This window comes from Marmota monax, unplaced genomic scaffold (genome assembly GCF_021218885.2).
Source record: "Marmota monax isolate L192 unplaced genomic scaffold, Marmota_monax_Labrador192_F-V1.1 WCK01_AAM20220418_F8-fsc00247, whole genome shotgun sequence".
NCBI classification, from domain to species: Eukaryota; Metazoa; Chordata; class Mammalia; order Rodentia; family Sciuridae; genus Marmota; species Marmota monax.
The window spans coordinates 210322-236820 of NW_026694880.1; the positions used below are offsets into that span (position 1 = coordinate 210322).

Here is a 26499-nt window from a genome sequence, read left to right on the forward strand (position 1 = left end):
ATCAAACCCAAACACATTAAAATGAACTTTCCCTTGACTTTGCTGCTCTTTCCCTTCGGGGGGCTGCCATGCCCATAAGCCAAGCACCCACTCTCAGCCTTGAGTAAAGGGGGGTTGCACTGGCATCGCATAGCATGTGCTGTGTAAAGCAAGTAGACTTTACCTTCGCTTGTCAAGGAAGTGCTTCAGCTCTGGACTTGAGTGTTACCCAGTGGGATTGGGCAACCCCTTTTTGAAACATTGTCCCCTGCCTTATTTGGGTAGAATATTCTATCGAATGCCTTTTTCCTAATAAATAGAGGGGTTCTCTTGCCTTCCAGCATGGAAGAGGACCCTTGAGGTTGTAGAGTCATCTGTAACCCCAGCTTTGTGAAAAAGTACTTCCGTGTCCGTGTGGTCTTTTCGTCACCAGCCCAAACCATGCAGAGTGATCCTGATTCTATAGCCTGCACAGGATGTTGGGGATACTTTCCAAGCTATAACCTTGGATACTTTCCAAGCTATAACCCTTCTCTCTTCTCCTAATTGCCTGGCTTATTATTGAAGGTATACTTTACCCCAGGTTCTCAAGCTTGGAGATTTAAGAGAACAGTGGTTTTAAATATATAGAAATAAATTATATTTTATTCCTGTGTCATACAGAATTATAAATATGATTTATGTAAATTCAGTCACCTGCACTCTTAAGCAGAAGGTAATGAAACTGGGAAATATGTCCCTCCAGACCACAGAGAATAGGAAGATGCAAGATTAGATCCAGTCTCCCCCTCCTGGGTTCCCCTTCCCTAGGCACTGCCCATGTAATGCAGTTGGAGGCAAGTGAACAGCTTTCTGTTTTCTGCAAGGGTGGCTGGTGATAGAGGCAGAAGGGCTTTAGGGCACTTCTGTAAATGAAGCACTTGATGGGAAGCATGACTGGGGCGGAGCCAGTCATGTTAGAACAAAACAGACAGGAATTGCCACCAGGGCATGAGTAAAGGGTCTGTTCATCTCCCAGACCTCTTTCCTTCACATGGCTATTTGATGTGGAGTGAGGAACAGGAAGCAGACATGCAAATGAAATCCAAAGAAGGGAAAGAAAACAGAATCTCCGTCACCGACTCCTAGTCCCATGCTGGCCAGTGGCTCAGTGCACAAAGGCTTGGGAGTTGAGCGATGCTGAATATAGAACTCTTTGAATTCTCTAAGTTTAGATAGACTTGGGACAGGTGAACTTGTATAAGAATCATATGATTTGTTGGAAAGGCCTCAGAATTTGAAAAACTTCTGAACAGTCTTAGATTCTATAAGGAAATGTGTCTGGAGACTATGTACTAATGGGCCAGGCTTTAGGGAGTGTAATGTTATGTCCAAAAGAATGGTGCTTATCCTCATCAAAAGCTCCTACCACTACTCTTCATAATGACACTGACGAAATTTCTGTAGGCAGGTTGAGCATCCCTCACTAGAAAATTGAAAATCCCAAATGCTCCAAGATCTAAAATTATGACAGGACTGCACAATGGAAAATTCCATACCTGATCTTATGTGATGAGTGTCAATCAAATAAAAAGAATATTATATAAAATTACCTACTTCATGTATAAGGTGAAATTCATTCATAAATGCATTTAGGGTTTTGACTTGGGTCCCCTCCCCAAAGTGTCTCATTATGTATATGCCAAGTACTTCGAACTCTGAAAAATTCCTAAAATGTAAATACTTTGGATCCCAAGCATTGCAGACAAGAGACAATCTGCATAAAATTCTCTTACTTCTCACACCATCTACAGGTGTGTGTGTCTGTCTACACTAATGGCTTCTCAGTATCCAGCTGGGGGAAGCACTGCTGGACTGTAACTGATGGCAGTCATCAAATTACTCTGTCTTAACTAGACAAAGTCACCTCTAGAGTTTATGCTATTAGCCTAAACTGAAATGAAGACAGTTCTATAAAATTGTCACACAATTGATCACAAATCTGGCTCCAGCCTCTTTGAGATTGGTGCCAGCCAATCTGGGCAGTGTAATTTCTTTAATGGGATCCAACAGGATGGCAGACTCTTTGGTTTTGGAAGGAGGTTAAGTACAAAGAATGCCAAACTGCCCACATTATGATGATGATGATTTTGTCTTAAACCCTTTAATGGGATCCAACAGGATGGCAACAACAGCAAAACTATCACCATCATTTAGTAAAAGACAGATTTCAACCTGCCAGTCAGGTTATAATACCCAGTTAAATGAAAGTCCTAATAAATAGATAGATAGATAGATAGATAGATAGATAGATTGATTGATTTGGCTTTGTGATTAGAAAAGCTTATCACAGTCTCCCTATTCTCATATGTCAACTATGAAAATCGTGTCTCAGACTAGAATCTGGCAGCTACTGTTTTACACTCATATGTCTCCTCCTCTTTATCCTCACCCTTTGAGGTCTAGCTTCCCCTCAAACCTCTCTGCTTACATCCTCTCAAAGACCAGATTCCTAACAGCCCAGCCCACATCCTTCACACCTGTCACATCGCTATGTTGGTCCACACTCTTTGCTCTCTTGACTTCTGTGGCTGCTCCTGCAATTCTCTTCCCCTCTGCCTGCTGAGTTTCCAGGGAAGCCTGTGTCCCTTCCTTGTCTGCAACAGCCGGGTCACTCTGCCCTCTTGCTCCTCTTACCTCATACTGCTCATCCACCCCCATCTCTGGATAAGCTGACTGCCAGACAGCATCTCTTGTTTCTCCTTCCTTACCCTGTCTCTGTGTGCATTCCTCTGGCATCTCTAACCCCAACAGCATGTCTGGGGCTGATTGAATCTGACTTTGCAGATCTCAGCTGATACTTGTCAGTCTTTCCCAGGAGAGGAATGGAAATTCCGAAGTCCTGCTCTTTTACGTATCAGCTGGGTAACCTTGGACAATTTATTTAATGTTCTGAACCGCCTTCTCCATCTGTCAGTGAGACTGCTACTGTCTGTCTCAGAATTTGTTGTAAGAATTAGAGATGATGTATGTAAAATGTCAGTCACAATGCCTGGTACTTCACAGGGCCTCAAAAATGGCAGCTGTCCTGCTTTGCAGTAACATAGTCAGGTGGGCTTGGAGGAAAATGGTTCCTCTTTTTGGATTCATATGTGTCACTTTACCTGATCTGGGTCTGTCCCCTGCTGTTTGACCAATGTTTAGGACTTGTCACTTGTATCTAAGATGGCAGTGACAACAGTTGTCAAGTGACTAATTTCACTGGAGCCTTCTCTAAGCAATAATAGGGAGTTGGTTAGCAATTTCTAAGTTGTATCTAAAATAGAGATATTGTCCTAAAAAAACAAAAAAAGAAGTGTCTATATGGCTGAAAGAAGGTCAGCGTGTGCACCCTTGATCCCCTGATGGCTGGCTGAAGCATGCACATTAGCTCAGCATTGACCATGAGGAGCTATAGTGGCGATAGTGCACACTTCCTCACTAGAAGTTGCTCTAGAATTTTGAGAAATCAGTGCACAAGCAAGAAAATTGATCTATTTAATTAATTCCTCTCATAAGAAGGGACAGTGTTGTATGGAAAAAGGATCAAGTTATATAATGTTGTGTTTTACTTTGCACCATCCATAGCATTTTAGTATTGTTGAATATAGAAGGTGCTTGGTACCAGTGTTAATAGTTGATTGAAAGCTGAGTTTACCTGAAGCTCACATTTAATATATTTTCTCTTTGTAGACCAAAAATGTAAATGTAATTAAACTCTCGACTGAGCCTTGAGGTGACTTACAGAATATTGATGGGGAAGTTAGCAGCCTCTGGTATCCATGTGCTGACTTGGGAGTTGCTGATGCCTGTCAGGGTTGCCTCTGCCAGGTCCAGAGGACCTCTTTAAGAGGCAGTTTGTGAAGTAGCTGTATTTGTGATGGTACTATCATCTGTTTATCTCATATTTTTTTTGTATGTCTCTGCTTTTGTTTAACATTATTGATGTGGCATTGAGGTATTATCTTTAAATTCTTGACAGGGGCTTGCTAAGGGCCTTGATAAGTTGCTGAGGCTCACAATCCTCTTGCCTCAGCCTCACAGTCGGCTGGGATTACAGGCTTGTGCCACCACCCCCTGCTCTTTTCTAATCTAAGATTGAATACTTATAACAAAACCCTTAAAGACTCAGCTCTTACTACATGGGCAGACTTCTTGATATTTTTCCCCTCTGGTCTGAGTATGTGCCCAGAGTAAGAGGAGGATAAGAAAATGTATGCCTTAGGCCCCACTGGTTGATATAAAAAATGACCCACGTTTTAAACCAACCTGGGCCATTCCGTGGGGATTACCTTTTTTCCCTTCTTTCATCCTTTACATTTGTGGACTTTACCAAGCTATCATATACATGATCTCATTTTACCACTCAGTAGACCTGTGAGGTAGATGAGACAGAGATTCCAAAATCTCTTTCACGAGGAGGCAGAGGCCCAGAGTGGTTGAGATTATCTTTATCAAATGAGGATGCTGCCAGGAAATCTGCTGTCTGTTCCAAATCTGGGAGTTAGTCAGTAGTATCATTAAGCACCTGCCATGAGCCCATACTCTGGTAAAGGTAGGAATACAGTAGAGGACAAAAGAGGTCTTGTCCCTGACCTAGAAGATGATATATCCAGTGGGTGGGTTATTGAATAAATTTTTATAGATAATAACTGTTAAACAGATGTTCAAATAAGAAGTATTGGGCACTATGAGAGGCCTAATCTTTTTATTTGAGGGCATTTGTGGAACATTTAATTGAAACTTTAAGGTACAATATTGCTTTTTTGTAAGTACAGTAAGTAAGAAATGATCATGAAACATTTTAGTATTTTGTACTTAATCAAATACTATGCTTAATTTTAAGAGTATGTCATGACAAGAAGTCATAAAGATTAACAATCCCAAAGAATTAAGTAAGGGTAAAATTTTCATGTTAAAGTTTCTTCTTTATCACTTTGGTATTTTTATTATGTATCTTGAAAATAAATTTTAATTTGGCTTGTTAAATCAAAAGATTTTGGCAAAGAGAACATTTATATCTACCCTAAGACAGCTTGGAAGATGTGCTTCCTGCTGGTCTCTTGGGCTGAGCTGCTGAGGTCCCAGGAGGAACCATCCTGTGTACTCACAAGTGGTGTCCACCCCCTGACCTTCACTTGGTCTTTCTAGAGACAAGATAATGTCATGATGAGGCTCACGGGCTCCGGAGCAAGATGCCTCAGGTTAATCCTGGCTCTCCCACTTGCTTGCCACGTTCACTTGGGGAATGTGCTTACCCTTTTGGTGCCTTACTTTCTTCCTTAACAGTGGAGATGAAGACACATCTTCTTTGGAGTCGTTGTGAAGATTTAAGCAGTGTTTAGAACTGTAACTGGTACCCAGTAAGTGTGCAGTCAGGTGCTGTTGCTGCTGGTTTATGATCACAGTGCTTAGTAAAGAGCCCCCCCAAGTGCAGTGAGGCTAGAACCAGGAGAATGAAACTGACTTGCTTTTCTTTCTGTAAGACCCTGTCCCTGTTAGCACCTTGTACTGGGTATGATGTTTGCCACCTTACTGTGTGGATGGTAGTCCTGATGCAGTAAATGTAGCTGGCTACTTGCTTAGCTCTTGCTTTACTTTTAAGAAAATTTTAACTTACTAACTTTCGGTATGATGTGTCCTGAGATTTAAAATGTTATTGTGTAAATTATGCAAAGACAGTTAATTGACAGAGATAATAATTTTCCATCTTTAAGCAGTTTTAGTCTCTTTTAACTTTCTATTTACAAGTGCCATGAATATGAATTATATAATCTTAAGAGAATGGCTTCAAAAATATTTTAAGTCTTATGTTTCTCTTTGCAATTCATGCTATTCTCAATGGAAAGAACCTGGCATTATAAATTACTGATGTCAGGTAGTTCTTGAACCAAGAAGAAAAGGGACTATTTGTATAGAATAAGAATAAATTCCTGTGAATAATTTATTCATGGGGTTGGGGATGTAGCTCAAGCGGTAGCACGCTTGCCTGGCATGCGTGCGACCCGGGTTTGATCCTGAGCACCACATACAAACAAAGATGTTGTGTCTGCCGATAACTAAAAAATAAAATATTAAAATTCTCTCTCTCTCTTTAAAAAAATAATTTATTCATAAGAATTTATTATAATATGATAGACAACTAGGCTGGCTGTCCACATTCTCCATGAAAGGAAATACCCAGGGTGCTTGCTAAAAGTCTCTCATATATGGGGGAAGCTGAGATGTTGTTCAGTCACCAGGCTCCAACACAAGAAGTTTCCCTTAGATAGTGATAGATTTTCAGAAAAGGTTGTGGTCCATCTTGAAAATCCTATAAATATGGGAATCCCTTGGTTTCTTAAGCATATAAAGTAAGATTAGGTGTTCACTGCTTTTGGGGTGGGATGGGGTAGAATCTCCGCTTGCTGTGTTAAAAATGAACACTGAGAAAAGAATACGACCTCTGGGAAGAGCAGGGAATGCCATTTTCAATCACTTCTTAAGTGACAGTATCTGTTGTGAACACTATATTCTGTTTCACAAGTCCTCTGGCAAATGGTACTGGGATTGTTGTCAGCCTGGTGGTGTTGAAGGAGACCTTTTGCACCAACAGAACTTAGGACTAATTGTAAACGTCTTGTATGCCGGCTGTAATTAGCAGTTATGTTGGCAAACTACAGATGGTGGGGAACCCTTCATACAACTAAATCTTATTAATCGACAGTGATTCTTTTTTTAAAAAATAATGGTAGTTATGCCTTTTTATTACATAAAGTGCTTCTGAAGATTGAAAGCAAATAAAAGTGCAATTTTTAAATATATGCATAAGACATATATTAAATGATAGTAAAACAAAGAATAGGATGGTTTATTTTTATAGATAATAATTTCAAAGATTTCATTAACATTTTTCACTTGTTAATTGCCTTTTCAATTAAGAAATGCTGCCTAAATTCTAATAAAACAATTTGTGGTTTTAGTATTATTTGACCTTGTTTCTTCCTCTTTAAAAACTAAAGAAAATGTGTTAGTGAAATTCTAATCACTTTCTAAATATTTGTAGAAACTAATTAATTTATTTTATAGTTCCTTTTTTATTAGAGCATTATAATTATACATAGTATTTGGGTTCATTTTTTTTTTTTTTAAATTTTTTATTGTGGGTTGTTCAAAACATTACAAATTTCTTGACATATCATATTCCACACTTTGATTCTAGTGGGTTATGAACTCCCACCTTCACCCCATACACAGATTGCAGATTCACATCAGTTACACATCCATTGATTTACAAATTGCCATACTAGTGTCTGTTGTGCTCTGCTGCCTTTCCCATCATCCACCCTCCCCCCTCATTTTGACAAAATTATACATATATATATATAGAATTTAATTTCAATCCCTTCTCCCCCTTCCCCTTTTCTCCCTCCTCTACTCTACTGAGCTTCCTTTCACCTTTTAGTATTAAATGACAGCAATTCTTCTATTTATGGTGCTGGGGTGCTGGGGATGGAATCCCGGGCCTCTCACAGGCTAAGCAAGACTCTACCACTGGATTACATTCCCAGCCCAATTGAAAACAATTCTAATCAGAATTAATGACAGCTTAAAGTGGGTCCAAATTAAAAAGGTTAACTTAGGAAATTTGTAAGGAAAACATTAATTTTACAATCAACCTGAGATATTTTGTAAATAATAAATTTTATGATTTTATTCTTGGGTTTATGTGGAATAAGGTCAGTTATGAATTAATAAACTATGATTTAAAACATTTTTCTTTTTTGTCTTCATAGAAGCTTGAGCTGAGTGTTAGCAAGTAGAAGTTGTGTTATATACCTTAATGATTAGATGAAAATTAATAATTAATTTCTCATTAATAATACTAAGTATTATTACTTTAGTAAATACATAATAATACTAAATATATAATAAATATTTCTATTACTTATATGTGAGTAGATGCCTATTCAGGGTTTAATAAAAAATTTTTGTTGAATAATTTTTTAAAAATCAGCAAAGGGGCTGGGGATGTGGCTCAAGTGGTAGCACGCTCACCTGGCATGCATGTGGCCCTGGGTTCAGTCCTCAGCACCACGTACAAATAAAGATGTTGTGTCTGCCGCAAACTAAAATAAATAAATAAATAAATAAATACTAAAACCTCTCTCTCTCTCTCTCTCAAAAAAAAAAAAAAAATCAGCAAAAACCCTTGACATCTCTCTCTGTTAACAATGCTACTCTTCTTCAGTTTGCTTGGCCTTCTTTATTCTTACCACAACCCTAAGTTTGTGTCTGGGCTTCTCCTCTGCTGTCACTGGTTCAGAGCACATCAGAAATGACATTTGGTTCTATTTGCTCTTTGCTATGGTGTATGTACATTTTAGCCTAGAGAGGGAATACCTTCCTGCATTCCAGACCTCTGGGTCACCTCTGACTGGATTTGGTCCAGCTGTGTTCTCTGGCCACCATTGCCATTATCCTTTGATTCTTGGATTCCAAACCAGCCCTGCCCAGAGTTTCTTGGAGTCGCTATTCACATAGCCCTTGGTTGGCTCATCTTTTCAGGTTCATGCTTTCGTTGTTTTCCTGTGACCATGTTTTATTTATTTTTCTAATTTGCTCTAGTTAGTTACACATGACAGTAGAGTGCATTTTGATATATTATACACAAGGTTCATGCTTTTGATGCTCTGAGTAACAGACATCTACATAACTGACATCCCTTAGCTGATGCTGTTTTCCCTTGATAAGGTAACAGCCACTGTAGAATTTGTGTCTTGAAGTGTGGCTGGACATTCTGCCTCAGCACTTGTAGGGCACCTCTTTTCTCAGCCTCATATAGACTATTCTCTGGAACCCAAGGTATTTTATTTAGGCAGAGAGACCTTATGGAGTGTCCAGGTTGGCCAGTGCTTTTCAGACCTAGGCAAGCGTGTGGCTGCCTCTCTTGCCTTAGCAGCAGTGCTAATCCTGTCCTGCATTTAGGGTTTCTGTTCTTTGTTAAATGTGGCAGTGCTGGACTTCAGCATCTGTGGCCAGCTCTCAGTGAAATAGGTAGCGACCAGCGAATCACTTAATCTCTTTGAACCTTAGTGCCTATTATGGACAATGGAAGTTAAAATAACATATTTTTGAAGGGAATAAATAAGGTAATGTTTATCAAGAGGCTGCTGCTATATTTGTTATCTCAGGGCCCACAAATGCTTTGAGTTTTAAAATTTCATTCCAGACCCAGCTGTGGACAACATTGTCTGTTAACCTATCTATCTACCTATCATGTTTATGAAATTAGGATCTTAATGGGTGTTTCCCACTCTTACATAACCATGTAAGGCTGATAATACTGTGAGAAAAACATCATCACACATTCAAATGTTTTAGGCTTTTAAATTTGAAATAAAAACTCTCATGTGGCATTTGATTACTCCAAGGTTGTTGGAGCAAGACATCCATTTCTCCCTTTATTTCTCCCTTTTCCTCTCCAACCCCCAATTTAGAAATATTAAGTGTGTTTTGGCTCAGTCTGCATTTGTCAAACTGGTGGAAGAAACAGCATGGGACCAGGGGAACCATTTCTATTTTCGCCCTTCTCCATGTTGATATGTCCAAAGTAAATGTATTCTTGAAATTAAATGCTATGAACTAAACTTTTAAAGCCCTAAAAGCTATAATCTTAGGGTTTGTACCAAGAGAACAAAGAATTCAAAATAACATTTTTTGGTCATTTAAAAATCACAATATTTAGTGGCCAATAAAGACAACAATATTCAGCCTCATTAGTAATAAAAGGAATATAAAATACAGTGTTGCTGGACTATTTAACCAACAAAAAGGGAGATGTTGAATTGGGCATCTTGGACAGGCTAATGAAGGTATAAATAGGTACAGACTGTCTCCCCTCTAAAGCAACTTAACAATATTTATCAAGTGCTGAAGAGATGTTAATGCCTTGGACACAGTAATTCTACTTCTGGGAACTTAGCCTAAGGAAATAATCAGGAATTGGCATAAATATAATTATAGCATCAGGAACTTGGAAACAACCTAAATGTCCAACAATGGGGGATTGATTAAATGAAGTCTGAAAATATATGCAATGTGTTTTTCTGCCATTAGGAATGGAAGACTATTTGAAAAATGATCAAGGAAAAAAGTTTGTAAAAATAATGTAAATTTAAAAAATGTAATGAACCTAGTATTTTGAAATACAGCCTGTTTACATACATGCGCGCGCACGCGCGTGTGTGTGTGTGGACTGAAAGTATTTTAGAGTAAAATATTATCTTGGGGTGATAAGAGTGTTGTTGTTTTAAATTTTCTTCTTTATACTTTATTTTTAAAGTTCTTATGTTTGTATCAGAAAAAAATCCCTAATTTAAAAATGTACTACTTTGGCAAACTTTGTACTCATAAAACCATGTGAAAACATAAGAAAAAAATTCTAATGGGAATTAGGACCGAATGCTGTCAGTGACTTGTGATAAGGTGGGACTTGGTGGTAATCGGATGGTGGTTCTTTTTAATAATTTTTCTTTAATGTCCTTCCATTAATAATGTATTTCTATTAGGAAAGCAAGAATAAGTGTTCAAAACTCCTTTATAAATCTATGCCATGTTTGAATTAAGGTAGCAATTTCTAGATATTCTGCCCATCCCACTCCACCCCAGTTTTGGAGATGGAACCCAGGGTCTTATACATGCTAGGCAAGTTCTCTACCACTGAGACGTACTTCCAGCCCCTGGGTATTCCCTTTGACAGTGGTCTATCTTGAAAAATATGAAAATATTAACAATGCTGGTAAATTTTCTTTACTCCTACAGATATTCCTGAGATTCCAGAAAGCATCTCATTCTGTAAAGCACTGCAGATAGCCGACTTCAGCGGAAACCCACTGACTAGGTAACCTTTCTGCTTAGTCTTCTATCTGTAGTATTAAGGATATCATTTTTGAAAGCCAGGTGGAGGACACTGTGAGGTTACCTATTTTGGAGGTGCCATATGCATTCTTGTCTTTATTAAGGATGGGTGAGTTACCTAAATATTTAGTTATACATAGTGCACAATGAAAAGCATACTGTCTATACAAACACTGAAAAGATGTTGTAGAGATAAAGGGGAAGAACATAGGAGTGTATGAAATAGGAGTGAGGAGAGAATTTCTGAAGAAATGTTAGAGTTCATGTATCCCCCATTGATCCCGCCTGATATATTGGATAAGACTGAAATCCAACCTCTCCAAGAGTTTATTCCATCGTTAACCAAGGAAAAGTCTTATTAGATCTGTATTTCCCCCTCCAGTAATGAAACATTTGTAATCTCAATTTTCCTGTAACTCGCCTTTAAAAAATAAAACCCCCTCAAAACTGTGATTTCCTTACTTTAGCAATAGCTATGGGGATTTCTTTGGGTTTATCCCACCAAACAAAGCCACCTGTTGCTGTTTTGCCACTTACTCCAGCTCTGCCCTTCTGGTATTTCACAGCAGGACTGAGGAGGCATTGCTGAGATCCTCTCTTTCTGCCTCTTGACATAAGTCATGAGTCCGTGACTGCTGGCCTCCAGGTGTCTTTGTTGCCATGGCAACTGAGTTGGTGGCCATGTGGCGATAGACATCCCTTGGGATTTTATTCTAGAGTTCGGTCAGGGCCAGGTGGGTCCATCTCTAGAATTTTTCAAAGCTCTGTAAGCAGCCTTAGCAGTGTGGTATTCTTCCTTGAGATTGAAGTAGAATTTGGAATTCACCTTACTTATTTTAGAATTGCTTGGGACATCTTGAGTCTAGAGTACTGGAGAAATAAACACCCTGTTTACTTTTGTTTTGGCCATATCCTTATTTTCAAGAAGTAAATGTGTTTTTAAAATATTTCTGGTTTTCCTTTTTTGAATTTCAGTGACAGGGTTGCCTTTACCATTTATAACTGGAAAACAGTGATCCAGGAAGCTGTAGCCTGACAGTGCTCTAACTCATCACTGTCCTCAGGTCTTACCCTCTTTCCTCGCCGTCTTCCCTCAGTTTGCCTCTCTTCTAAAAACCACCTGAAACTCCCTGTTTTAGTTAGCTTTTTCATTGCTTTGACTAAAAGACTCAACTGGAACAATTTTAGAGGAGGAAACGTTTATCTGGGGGCTCATGGTTTCAGAGGCCTCGGTCCATAGACAGTAAGCTTTATTCCTTGGGGCTCAAGGTGAGGCAGAACACCAGGGCAGGAGAGTGTGGCAGAGGGAAGTTGCTCACTTGATGATCAGGAAGCATAGAGACTCCACTCACTAGCTACAAAATATGTACCCCAAAGGCATGACCCACCTCCTCCAGCCACGCCCTACCCACTTTCAGTTACCACTCAGTTAATCCCCATCAGGGGGTTAATTCACTGATTGGGTTAAGGCTCTCATAACCCAATTATTTCTTCTTCAACCCTCTTCTATTGACTCACACATAAGCTTTTGGGATATACCTCACATCCAAGCCATAACAATGTCCCTGTCAAATAAGTCACTTCTAGATGTGCTATGCAAGCCTCTCCTTGTCTGCACTTTAGCTTAGCCTGTCTCTCCACCCTGTTGTCCTCTGTTTCCTGTGTCAGACATCACTCTCTGCTTTAATAAAGTGCTTCTACTTAGTTCATTTTTTTTTTCATATTCTTTCTTTTTGTGCTGAAGATCAAACTGTCTAGATCAGTGCGCTACCACTGAACCATACCCCTAGCCCCAGGTACTTCATTTCACACCTGTGAAATGAACTGTCTCTCCTTCACTGAACCAACCCTTTCACCTCCCTACAAAGCAGCCTGAGCATTGCACATCTTCAGGAAGCCTTTCCTGCTTACTCTCCATGGCCCCCTCCTCTGAGCTTTTATAGAACGCTCTTGTGTACATTTTTCATAACACTTGAAATTTACACTTAAGTTATCCCTTTGACCACGACTTCCCAATTGAATTGAGGAAGTTACTTATTTTCTCTCTATAACTTATTACTGTATTTCCAGCCCAACTGTAGTTCCCGGAATGGAGTAAGTGCTCAATAAATGCTTGTTGAACTGAACCAGGTTAGGCAAGTGGGCAAATTTTCTTTGTGCTGCTATTCAGCTTTTTTTTTTTTTTTAAGTTGCTAGTGGACCTTTATTTATTTATTTTGTATATGTAGTGCTGAGAATCGAACTCAGTGCCTTCACACATGCTAGGCAAGCGCTTGACCACTGAGCCATGACCCCAGCCCGAGCTGTTCAGCTTTTTTAAACCACTCAGTTGCTTAGTCCTTTTTTCAGCTTTTCTTCTCTAATGCTGGCTGACATTTGACTTCACCATTCTCAAAACTCTCCACTGGAACACACCAAGATTGCATGAGGTTTTACTTATATTTTATCCTGGGCTCCTATTTGGTGGATTTCTTAAAGCAATCCATTTCCATTTGTAAGGTATGCTGTGAGTTGAAGGGACCTTTGTTGGTTACTGACTCTGCCCACTTATATTATGACTAAAGAAACAACGAAGGCTCAGATAGTTGGCTGGCCTTTCAGTTGGTGCAGCTATTGAGTGGGAAGCTCAGACTTCAGCTTCCCTGGACTTAAGTCTCTGCTTCTTCCTCACCTTATACTAGCTTGGCTCTGAATGTTAACAGCCGGTAAAAAAAATGCAAATCAGACATTTAGAACATTTGCTTATGTTTAAGGACATTTCATCTAGTTTTAGAATTTTTTAAAAAAATGATATATACTGTCTGGTTAAAAACTTAGGCAAACCAGATGTGTTGATTTTTTTGAAATTATAGGTAATAAGCTAACTCTTCTAAAAACATAATTCAATGATTATATACATTCTAGTTAATACCTTAATTCTAAGGGCCTGAATTTGATTTTGCAGTCAGGCCTTAACCTATGTTAAATGTCAAACTGTAACATATTTTATTCTCACCTTCCAAAAAAGAATCTAGAAGAAGAAAAATAAAAGATTCCAGTTTAGAGACTATCATTAAAGTCAGAAATTTCTCCCTGCTGAAAAAGTAACAGATTTGTGGTTCTATTGTCTATACTAACAGATTTGTGTGTATGCATTGTGTTTTATTTCAGATGCAGTGAGATCTTTTTGCCTTTAGTGATATTTTTTCTTTTTTATTTATCCCTGCATGCATACTGGTAACCATAGGAATACTGAAAGTAAAATTTCTTTGTAAATTTTAAATAATGATTTTATTTTGAAGCCTTACTATTCTGCAGAGTTTAAGGACATACAAAAAACTGCTTTTGTGTAGAAGAACATAGTGAAACACATAATTATCTCAAGTGAGTGACATTTTGAATTAAAAGAAAAAAGTTAAGAAAGTAGCAATTGGCTGTCAGCTGATCAATTCTAAGTAATCCTTTGCTCTGGGTATTATAAGCTACAGGAAGAAACATTTTTGAGCAGCTGTCTTGTGTTTTGTCGTAATCTTGTGGGCGGATGAAATTTTCTCTTTATTTTCTGCTAATCAATAAAGTGTTTTCACTGTTAAGCACTTTCAGCTGCTGTGGCAATTTGTCAGTTGTTTTGTTTTTTTATGGAGTATTCAATAGTCCCACAATATTTCCCCCTTTATTCTTAGAACCTGCCTATCTGTTCTCTTTATTTCTGCATTACTCTATCAATAAGTATTCTGTCATGCCCCTATACTTCAATTAGGTAGATGAAACATTTGTTTTTTTCTTTGAAAGTGTCATGTATGTGTGTGTGTGTGTGTGTGTAAAGTCAAGGTATACATGTCACCTACAATGTAATTTTGAAGAGGTTGTTTCAGTTAGCACAGAGAAGTCACCATCACGTTTATGCTTATTACATATTGCTGTTCTTTTTAATTAACATTTTTTTTTGTTTTTATTGTTATAGGTTACCAGAAAGCTTTCCTGAATTACAGAATTTAACATGTCTTTCTGTAAATGACATCTCATTACAGTCTCTGCCTGAAAATATTGGCAAGTAAGTTTTTATGTGCAGTTTGTGATTATAAGACTGAAAGGACATCTGTATCATTAGCTCTATCCTCCTCCCCTTTTATAGCTCTTATTTTCAAAAGCCATTTACCTATTTTTCATTATTACCTTTAAGAAAGATCATAGCCAGCCTCCTTATTTTTGCATTCAATTGCTCCTAAATCTTAATGGTTCTAAACTATGCTGCTACTTGTAAGAAACATAATGTGTTTGGAAGCTCTCTTTAATGGATTCCAAAGCAGTAGTTAACTTAAGCAAAGTAAATAATTTACTTACTAGTATGTAGTGAATACTACTGGAAACTATCATCTGCTGATGGTAATTTTAAACCTTATTTAGGGAATAGGGCCCACAAAGGACTCCACTATAAACTTAAAAGAATGTGCCCCTAAACAGCAGCTATGTCTGACAGCACTTGTGAATTGTAGCCCTGAGAACAGGGAGTGACGATGGATGGCCTGCTTGGAAAACAGAAGTGAGTGGAGATTGGGTGACACTTTTTAAAATTGAATTATTTATGTATTCTAATTTGTTATACACTATGGCATAATGCAATTCATTTCATGTTACACATATAGAGCACAATTTTTCAAGTCACTGATTGTACACAAAGTATTTTCACATCATTTGTATCTTCATACATGTACTTTCAGTAATGATGTCTAACTCATTCCACCATCATTCCTACCCCCTTGTCCACTTCCTTCCCCTCCCTCCCCTTTGCCCTATCTTAAGTTCCTCCATTCCTCCCATGTTCCCGCCCCATCCCCAGCCCCCATCACCATTATGAGTCAGCATCCTCATATCAAAGAAAACATTGGGCCTTTGATTTTTTGGGATTGACTTACTTCACTTGGCATTATATTCTCCAACTCTATCCATTTACCTGCAAATGCCATGAGTTTATTCTCTTTTAATGCTGAGTAATGTTCCATTGTGTGTATATATACACCAAAGTTTCCCTATCCATTCATCTACTGAAGGGCATCTAGGTTGGTTCCACAATTTAGCTATTATGAATTGAGCTGCTATAAACATTGATATGGCTGTGTCCCTGTGCTATGCTGTTTTTAAGTCCTTTGGGTATTGACCGAGGAATGGGATAGCTGAGTCAAATGGTGGTTCCATTCCAAGTTTTCCAAGGAATCTCCATACTGCTTTCCAGATTGGCTGGACCAATTTGCAATCCCACCAGCAATGGATGAGTGTGCCTTTTCCCCACAACCTTGCCAACACTTATTGTTGTTTGTATTTTTGATAGCTGCTATTCTGACTGGAGTGAGATGAAATTAGAGTAGTTTTGATTTGCATTTCTCTAATTGCTAGATATGTTGAACATTTTATTTTTTTCATATGTTTGTTGATTGATTGTATATCCTCTTCTGAGAAGTGTCTGTTCAGTTCCTTGGCCCATTTATTGACTGGGTTACTTGTTTTATTGTTGTTAAGTTCTTAGACTGCTTTGTATATCCTAGCAATTAGTACTCTATCTGATGTGCTTGTGTTAAAGATTTGCTCCCATTCTGTAGGCTCTCTATTCACCTCACTGATTGTTTCTTTTGCTGAGAAGAAGCTTTTTAGTTTGAATCCATTTCATTTATTGACTCTTGATATTAATTCTTGCTTTATAGTAGTCTTATTAAGGAAGTTTGGACCTAATCTGACATGATGGAGATTTGAGCCTACTTTTTCTTCCATTAGGCGCAAAGTCTCTGGTTTAATTCCTAGGTCCTTGAGGGGATGGCACTTTTTCATGCGGCTGGTATACAAATAGTGGGGGAGGTAGGCATGGCAAAAGATCAAATCCTTTGAGGAAGGGATGTGTGCTGGTGAGTAAATGCTGTTAGACACTCCCATAAATAACTAGTTGAATTATCTCAGCAGACCTTCTTCTTTTCTCTAGGACCTAGTAGTGATGTAACTGTTCTTCTTTAACTATTTAAAAGAAAAGCCCAATTGGCTGACCTTAATCAGGGACCAAGGGTCCCAGTCCTGTCTGGAGTGATTTCCTGCCTTTTACCTGTCTTGCCTGAGTTCTAAGACAAAACGGAAACTGCCCTTTGAGAACCACAATGGGAGGGTTGAGCCCAGTCTTCTGACTGTGTCCTGCAAAGGTTCTCTCTCTAGAGGTCCACAGGCATTTTCAACAGGCACCTCTGCCCCTCCTTTACCTCTGGGATCCTGTTTCAGACAGCAAGTCGATGTTTTTCTGAGATGCATGCTGGTGTTTTAACTTTGTGCCAGCTGACTTGCTGATCAAGCATTGTGTCCTTCGCTCATAGGAGGGGAAAGGGGTTGTAAGCCTCCAGTGCACCCCAAGTGTACAGCATCCATGGCAGAAGAACAGCAGTGTTCTACTGTGGAGTTCATGCACTGACACTTTAATTTTATTATATAAAATTTCATTTATTTGTAATTTAAAAATCCTTAAATATAGTAGCCACTAAACATCCTAAATGACTCTGCCTCCTCCTACTGCTTAAGGTCTCTGAGATTCAATTCTCTTGTTATGCTCCCTCCCACTCATTCCCAGCCTGCTGCTAGCTCAGTGGTTATCCCTTCTAGCCCCTGATTCTTACCCCTCCCCTTTTGCTTTATGTCTTTTTATAAAGATTTAATGCTTTAAGAGAAAATATGTTCTTCTTAAACCAGAGTTTGATTAAATACTCTACTGCACTGTTTTAATAGAAAATGTTTAATAAACATTTTAGAAAAAATGATAATATTCCTTATTATATTCTCTATTAATATCTGTACTTGCTTGTTTAGAATTTTTTGTGTATCTGCAATTTCTGTCAATAATAGGGGTAGTTTGTTTTTAGATTTAATCAGCTTGTGTTTACTGTTAGAACATTACAATACTGATTGGTACTCCCAGGCCAGGAAAAAAAAAGCCATTTATTAGGTCAGTTTTTGAAAATAAGAAATAGAGAGTTTCCTTTCTTGGTTATTAATGTGTTTGGTACTGAAGTAAGAAATGTGATTTTTTTCCTGTTGAGTTTAAGATTTCTGCTCAAGTAATGTTCAAGTAATAACCTGTCCTCCAAGTATAGACTGACTTAGTAGAAAGGCATAAAAGAACAAACACCCGTTGAGAAGACTGGGATCCCCTGGGATCCTAGGCCATGATGAAGAAGTGCTTGAAAGAGTTGAAATAAGGAATTGTTGAGGAAGTCTCAGATTATACATATGCATGTTGTTTTTGGGAAAACTTAGGAACTTTCCTCAGGGAAGAGATTCTTCATTTTCACAAAGGATTCTCAACTGGTTTCTTTACAGCATTTAACATATTTGATTAACCAAATATTTAGTAACCAGTACAATTTCTCAGAGAGTGAGTGGTTTTGTAAAGAAGAAGGCACACCTATTCAATCTTCCAAAAAAATTGAAAAGGGCATGAAATAGTCATTTGAATGATCCTTACTTTTATAGAATAGGAAGTATAATTTTTGCAAAAATTCACCCTGCTTATTTAATCAAATGAGTAAACCACATTAGTGTTGACCTTTTGAGCATCCATGAAGACAGGTCTTCTGTTTCTCCTCCTGGCACCTAATGCAATACTTGGCGTTAACATGCAGAGATATGGATTTCTCAAGGACTTGGACCTCCTGGGGATGGGCAAGAACACCCAGGCTGGGAGGAGAGGGCCATAGGCTATATCTAGGACAAGCCGACTTCAGCGAGTGCTTTGAAGCTGGGCTTCTGTAAGCATCTCTCCTGTCATGTGTTTCATTTATCCAGGGTCAGTTACGTTGAACAGGTTTTGGGAGTTGATGACAGAACTGGAATTAAAATTTGACCTCTTGGTCCCAATCTATTTTTTCCCTATTTTTCCATCACCATAGACCTTGGTTCTGGGAGGCTTTATGGGCTCAGTAAGTTTTTCTTAGTACTCCTAGAAATATCTAACAGTTCTAATTAGTAAATAGATTCAAAAAACTTAATAAGTATTTGTCCTAACAATCTTGTAACTATTTTTTGGTAGCAGGGGGGAGTATAAATAGTATAAATAAGTTGAAGGAATATTTTTCTTTTATTCTCAAGTATCCCCAATTCTTTATTTTGGGACGTGAGTACCTATTGTGGACTGCTCATCTTCCCTAACCACCACCTCATTGCTCTTTCCACGTTGATTTGTTACCTAGTACTTGCTTTTCATCATAGTAATCACTAAAAACCCTTGAGAGGAACATAGTGCTGCCTAATGTTGAAACTGAACTACTGAGCTAGGTCCACATGGAGCCCAACAGATGTTGAATATTCCTATTTTGCTCTCAAATTAAAAGTATCCTGTGGTGCCCCTGTAGGTTTGCAGCTGCTTCCCTGGGTGTCTCTGTGCAGGTTGCAGTAAGTTGTTGCTGTCTTCAGTGCTTGGGGAGTACATGCGTCACCCATTGCTGTGTGAGAAGAAATTGGTGTTTTTTTTTTTTTTTTTCTTTTAATCTAAACAATCCAGAAAGAATTGCATCCTCCACTCAGTTCCTGAGTCACATGTGACTGCTGGCTATGTCTAGAGGAGCTTCTGGAGAGGAGATTGAATATCCCACAAGCAAAAGGGTTTAGCACCATGTTGGTTGGTGAGCTTTCAGTGCACTGCCAAGCGTTGCAGGTCATGTACAACGCTTAGTGGCTACACTACAGGTAACCATCAATCTGGTTTGAAAAAGTGAGTCTGAAATACAAATGCTTCTCAATTTACAGTGGAAATTACATTGCCATAAACCCATTGTAAGTTGGAAATGTCATCAGTCAAAAGGCATTTAATGCACCTAACCCTAGTGAAGATAGTAGCTTGGCAGCCCTGTACCAGTTAGAGTGTTGGGTGTTTCACCTCAGGATCACATGGCTGAATAGGAAGGAGTCCCAGCTCACAGCTACTACCCAGCATCTCAATAAAGTGTATGGTAGTGACTATCACTAGCTCAGAAAAAGATCAGAATTCAACTGTATGCATATCACCTTTGTATCACTTTAAAGTTGACAAATTTTCAGTTGAACTTTTCAGGCCTGGCTATAGTAGAATTGTATAACACTTTGTAATGAGATGAGGAGGGGTCATGGAATCTTTTGAATTACATGGAGGTATACTGCTTTTTTATGCAGAATTTCACATTTCTCATTTACCAGGATAAGCATGTCCCAAATTCGCTGACCCTTTTCTTTAACAGCAGGTAGTTTCCAGCACATCCATATGTTACTCAGTCCTTCAGAGCACAGATGATGTTCACTGATAAGTGGGAAACTCACTCAGTGGATTTTTAAACCTTTTGTTAAAAAATACAGAAGTGAAACGTCTTCTGATTAGTGTTCATGAACAAGTAACATCAGAGAAGATGGTAACTTACCAGTTGAATCTCAATAGATGTTTCCCTAATTAGAAGAAATTTAAAAAATTAGTATGTTGATTTATGAAGCTGATGGGGCATTCTTCTTGAATTACTGTAGTTTGGTGAGGTATCTTTTTTCATCTTTTATAGTTAAACAGTTATAAGTTAAGTAACTTATAACGGGTTGTTTTGTCACCAAATGTAAAACAAAAGATTTTAAAAATAAAGCATTTCAATCCCATTGCTCTTACTAATAAGAGATGAAAAGATGTTTGTCTCTTTAATAAAATATTTTTCTTTTTTTTAACTCTTCAATAAAATTCTTGTTTTTATGTATATTTTGTGGTATGCACAATATATTGGCACATATATTTGTCTGTTTTAAAAATAAATGTAAGGATTATGAAGGTATATTCTTAAATGTATGAAGACTACCATTCTAGAATAGAATGTGTGGGGGTCAGCTCAGTTCTGTGCCAGTGGTTCTCAGAATCCACTTTCCATGCCTCCAGGGGTTCCTTTGATATCTCTCCAGGGCTTGTTGAGAGTGGGAAGCAGTGGTCTTGGGGTTTGGGGGTCTCTTGTTTCCTGTTGTGTCAGTGCAACTCTGCTGTTACCTGCTAGATTTTTGGGTTGGGACTATAATGCTTGCTTTAAAAAATCTGCCACAACTGTTTTAATAGTTAAACTTGGAAACTGCAGTTTCAAATGCTTGGTAGTTTATTGTAGCATCAAGCATGGTGAAATTTTTACCATGCTGTCTATAGATCCTTACAAGCTCTGCTCAAACCAAACTACAAAGCTTTTCATAAAAGTGAACTTTAAAATTTTTAACCTGCCTCTTCTCTTTTCCAAACGGGCTGAATCTTTTCCTCAGTTAATGATTGAAATTCTACCTCTCTTATGTCACACCTTACCCAATTGGAAAGGTGAAATAGATCCCAAACCCATATGTTCTGTGGCCTACCTTTTACTGAGGAGTAAAAGCTGTAGTCTTATAATTGCTGTTTGGTTGTAGGTATTAGTGGTGGTGTGTGCCTGGATCTCCTTGTACTGTGATAGAGCAGGGTCTTGGTCGGTGTTTTAGTCAGCTTTTTGGCTGCTGTGACTGAAAGACCTGACCAGAAGAATTTTAGGGGAGGAAAAGTTTATTAGAACGCTCACGGTTTCAGAGGTCCATAGAAGGCCAGCTCCATTCCTCAGGGCTTGAGGTGAGGGTGAACATCATGGAGGAAGTGTGTGGCAGAGGGAAGCAGCTCACCATGATGATCAGGAAGCAGAGAGAGAGGTCTCCACTTTCCAGATAACAAATATAGACACCAAAGTCACACCCTAATTCCCACCTCCTTCAGCCACACCCTGCTACTTCAGTTACCACTCAGTTAATCCCTATCAGGGGATGAATTCACTAATTGGGTTAAGACTCTTACAACCCAGTCATTTCTCCTCTGAACCTTCTTGCATTGTCTCACACGTGAGCTCTTGGGGGACACCTCATATCCAAACCATAACAGTCGGTCAACTCTCTGTGTCTGCACATACTGACATTTCCTCATCCTCAACACCTGCAGGTGACAAGGCTCACAGTGTTGCCTCCTTCCCTCCTCTTCCTTCCTATGGTACATTATAGGCAGTCAAATTAGAGTCTGGAATCTTGAGCTGGGACCCTATTGGCCTGTTTCAGCACAGCCTCTCTTCTGGCCTAAGCTGTATATTCAGTTTCTATTAAAATTTGTTATAAAGAAACAACTATGAAAATATGGCTTCTGTTGCTCTAAAACCTTCTAATGAAGAATGGTTATTGTCTATTAACATTGCTTTATTTTTCTGATATAAAGAGCTATTAGGGAGAGAAAAAGTTATTTTTAGGGAAAAAAATATCTTGCCAAAAGAATGGTAAGCTTTTTCCTTTTTAATAACAATTCTGACATTTATCACATTTACTTTTCTGCCAGAAAGCTTAGAGCTAATTCCAACGAGCAGTGAGAGCAGCTGTATTAGCTTGTGTGTGACGAAGGGAGCTGAGGAGTGGGAGAGAGGTGTTGCTGGAGGCTGCCGTGAGTCAGGTGCTGTGCCGGGCACATAGGCTGCCTTACGGCAGCTCCCATACTCATGAGGCTGGCGTTCCCCACCCTGAGCTTCGTCCATGTCCTTGTAAGCTGGAGATAAGTAATCTGCCCAAGTGTACACTGCTGGTGGGTGGTGGAGCTGGCACTGGCCCTTGATTTCTTTCTTGAAAAATGGCACAGTTTCTTCACTGCATGCTTTTCACAATGAGCACTTTAGTTTCTTCCCCACTTTCAGGGCCCTTCCTTATTTCATGAAGCTCTTTTAAGACCCTTTTAGAAAAAGTTAGGGTAAAATTCAATATATGACTTTATATATCACTGAAGATACCAGGTAGCAGTGGAGGGCATCCAGTGCACGTCCTAGACTTTCCAGTTTTGCACAGGCTTAAGAAAACTATCTGATTTTAAAAAAATTCCACTAGAATTTTTTTTTTAAATATGCCCTTGAAAACAATATGCCTAGTGAACAATGGCTTTTCATTTACTATTACTAAAAACAAATGGAAGATTCCATTGGGAAAGTCAGGAAGGATACTTTTCTTTATACCAGCATTTGATCTCTCCTTAATGTGTAAATGAATTTGTCTTCCAAAGGAGTATTTTAATAATAAAAAGTTTTTTCTTAAGATCAGTTGTGTTAATTTCTACTCAAGCATGTCACACAGTGTGTTTCACTTTTCAGAAATGGGTGGTATGGAAATGCAAATCAAAACCACCATGAGATACCACTTCATGTACACTAAGATGATTATAATAAAAATAAATAAATAATGACAGGGATTGCTGAGGATTTAGGGAAATTGAAACCCTTATGTGTTGTTGGGAATGTAGAATTGTGCAGCTCCATTGGTGTCCTTTGAAAAGTTGAACTTAGTCCCATGTGCCCCACTCCTAGTTATATATACCTAAAACAATTGAAAATATATTCCCATAGAAAAACTTGTTCACAAATGTTCATAGAAGCCTTATTTATCATAGCCAAAAAGGAAGCAACTCAAAATTTCATCAGCGAGTAAATAGAATCACAAAATATTGTATATGTATTCAGTAGAATATTATTTGGCCATAAAAAAAGGAATGGGGTTGTTGCTATATGTTACATGGATGTACTTGGAAAAAAACATGTTAAGTAAAAGAAGCCAGACACAGAATGTCACATATTTTCTGATTCCATTTGTATAGTTCTGAATACAGAACTATACAGATGGAAAATAGATTAGTGGTTGCTAGAGGCTGAGAGTGGGACAGGGAGAGGGTGAGGAATGACTTCTAATGACTTCTAATGAGGATGAACCTTCTTTTGGGAGAGGTGAAAATTTTCTGTAGTAAGATAGTGGTGATGGTGTATACCTTGTGAATAAAGTGCTAAAACGCACACAATTGTACAGTTTAAAAAGGTAAATTTTATAATTTGTGAATTCTATCTCAATGAAAAAAAAAATGGACCTTAGGCAGACTTGAAGCCGGCTACTGATGAAAGATGGTGCTGTACCTGGGAAGGTGCCCTGGTTTTTCTTATTGGAAATATAACTGTGAGTAATGGGCTGAGGTCATTAGTCCAGTTGCTTGCACTTGGCCAGTCTTAAAAGTGCTTGGCTAATACAGAGGAAGAGCAGGCTGGAGGGCATGAGCAACCCCTGCAGGAGCAGATGAAGTGGGTCGGGGTCTGGGTTGGGGAGCCTGTGTCCCTGTGTGGAGCTTGCTGCTTTGTCTTTACCTTATGGAACTTTCTCTATGACAGTTCTTTTAGCTGTTCATAAAATTCATATTATTAAAAAAAAAGTTAGACTAAATATGTCCACTGCCTGTGTAATTAAATTTTGTTCTCAAAAAAACAGCTTTCTTAGAGGAGCAAGAACTTGACTGGTGAACTAGCACAGCACCCAGGATAGCTATCAGCCACTAAATGGTTGTTATCAATAAGTATTTAATTATGAAAATTTGCCTCTAGAAGTAGTGCAAGTGAGTAGGCCTCAGGTTCTCTGGCTGATTGAACTAGAGTGTGGGTCTGATTTTGTGTCTGCTGCCCTGGAGAATGGTGACCTTAATTTAAATGGGCTTAACCTCAGTGAGCCCATGGCCACTTCATGTGGGCTGTGTGGCTATGTTGTGTTAGAGTGCCGCCTGAGAAAATCTTTTGATACCTACAATCTTATTTAATGCTCTTTGGGGGCATTTAGAAATTACTATAAAATACAGTACAATATGAATTCCAGAGCAAAGCTACTATAGGAAATTTGTAGCCAGAGATTTCTACAATACTAATTTTTTGTTGAAAGATAGAAATATGAAAGTGTAAGAACCCCCGTGTCCCCCATCAATATTATTTTCTACAGTCAAATATTGTGACCATCAATGTTTGTAGATTTTTTCATTTTAGTGGTTTTGCAGTGTACTGCCATTTGTTTGCCTGGTCTGTCTTAATTTATTTTACTCTTTAATATCTTAATGATTTTGGTCACCAAAATGTGTGTGCAGGGGGGAATCCAAGTGGATTAAAAGGAGTTTTTCAAACATAGCGGAGAACAGATGTAAATTCCTTAAAGTAACCACTCATCTAGCCCCTGAAATAGAACCCTAAAAATACAGTTGGCCTACATTCCAACTTACAAAAGAGTATAAGGTTTGTGCCTGCTATTATGAACTGTGTGAAACAGTGTGCTTAGAGGCCGGGCTTCGGTCACTCTCTCCCTAGGAGCTTACAAGGAGGTGCCCCTCAGCTCCCTTGGCAGTGGAAGTAGTAGGAATGGCAGGGAGGAGAGAAAATCATGGTTTTTTATTAGAGGAGGATGAGTGTGTTATTGCACATAAAGTTAATTATTAGAAATTATAAGGGTAAAATGTTGTTAAGGAACTGGTTTAAAGAATTAAGGTATATATAGACAGCAAGAGACTGTGCAACTGCAAAAACTGATGTGCACAAGATAATAAATGACACACCAATCTCTTAATTGAGGAAAGCAAAGTGGGAGATGTAAATAGGATGCTACCTTCTAGTGAAGAAAAAATAAGACTATACATGCCTGCTTGTTTTTGCATAAAAGAAAACTCTGGATGAATACATAAGGACATTTTAAAAAGTCATTTCCCATGAGAATGATCTTGGTGGTGGGAAGGTGGATTGGTAGGGGATAGAGGTGAAAGGAATGCTTTTTACTGAATATGTGGATTTGAATATGTACAAACGTGTTGCCAATTCCTGATGTTGACTTCACCAGTTAAAAGTGAGAGAAAGCAGAGCATCATGGTTAGAAGTGTAGACACCCTGGTGAAGGGGCTTGCCCACTTGCAATGGTGTGAAACCTAAAGTTTCCTCTCTGCCTTAGTTTTCTCATCCATAAAGTTAATTATGATAAGCAGTCATAACAATATCTATCATACAGTAAATTGCCAATATCATTTTCTGTAGTAGGACTGTTAAAGACTAGTAATTCTCCTACTGCATGTTAAGTACATTTGTGAAAGTATTAGGAATGCCTGATGCTTTCTTATGTGTCCTTAATGTTGGGTTTTAACTAAGACAGTGGACAAATGCACGCTCAGTTTGAGTCTCCTCATCTCTCTTGGTCCAGTAATTAAGAGCCCTGGGCTCTGAAGTACACAGAATTAGGTTAAATCTGCCCAAACCCTGAATACTTCTCAGCAGCACAGAAATCCAGGGTGCTTGAATTGAATTGAATAGGTTGCCTTGATAGGGACGGATACTATCCTGAAGTCTCTACTGAAAGTACTGTATTCTGAAAGAGCAGGAAAGAAGATCCTACATTTTTATATTAGTGTCAGTGGTCCCACTCTGCATTTGTGTGATGTCAGTGGCTGCTACAGCAGTCTGGAGAAGCACATTCTGGAGTGGGCTGGTTGAGTTCTGCACTTTGGTCTAAGATTTTCCAAGGTGAGCCGTTGATGAGAACTGAAGTCATGGTCCCATTCTGTATCAGTCATTAGTGCCCTGAACTGAGAATGACTTGTCCAGGTTATACCCTGAGGTTTGGGCTCATATAGGAGGTGAGAGTCTGTAGCAAAGCCATTTCTTTGCTTTCTATTCCTTCTTGTCTCATGGGTTGCCTATAATGGACAGTGAATGCTAAGTTAAGAAATGGCCAGAGGTGGCAGCTCACTTTCTTCAGAGCCCATTTTTCAAGGAGGTCTTCAGTGGT

The 26499-nt window shown here is 38.6% G+C and overlaps 1 protein-coding gene across 3 annotated transcripts in view; it reads left to right on the forward strand.

Annotated features, from left to right (window-relative positions):
* Nucleotides 1–26499, forward strand: part of Lrrc1 (leucine rich repeat containing 1) — a 123000-nt gene that overhangs the window by 65442 nt on the left and 31059 nt on the right. For all 3 annotated transcript variants that reach the window (XM_046426711.2, XM_058573388.1, XM_046426712.2), the window contains 2 exons: nt 10801–10879; nt 14840–14929. In XM_046426711.2, coding sequence (XP_046282667.1) covers nt 10801–10879; nt 14840–14929 — 169 coding nt within the window. The remainder of the gene's footprint in view (nt 1–10800; nt 10880–14839; nt 14930–26499) is intronic.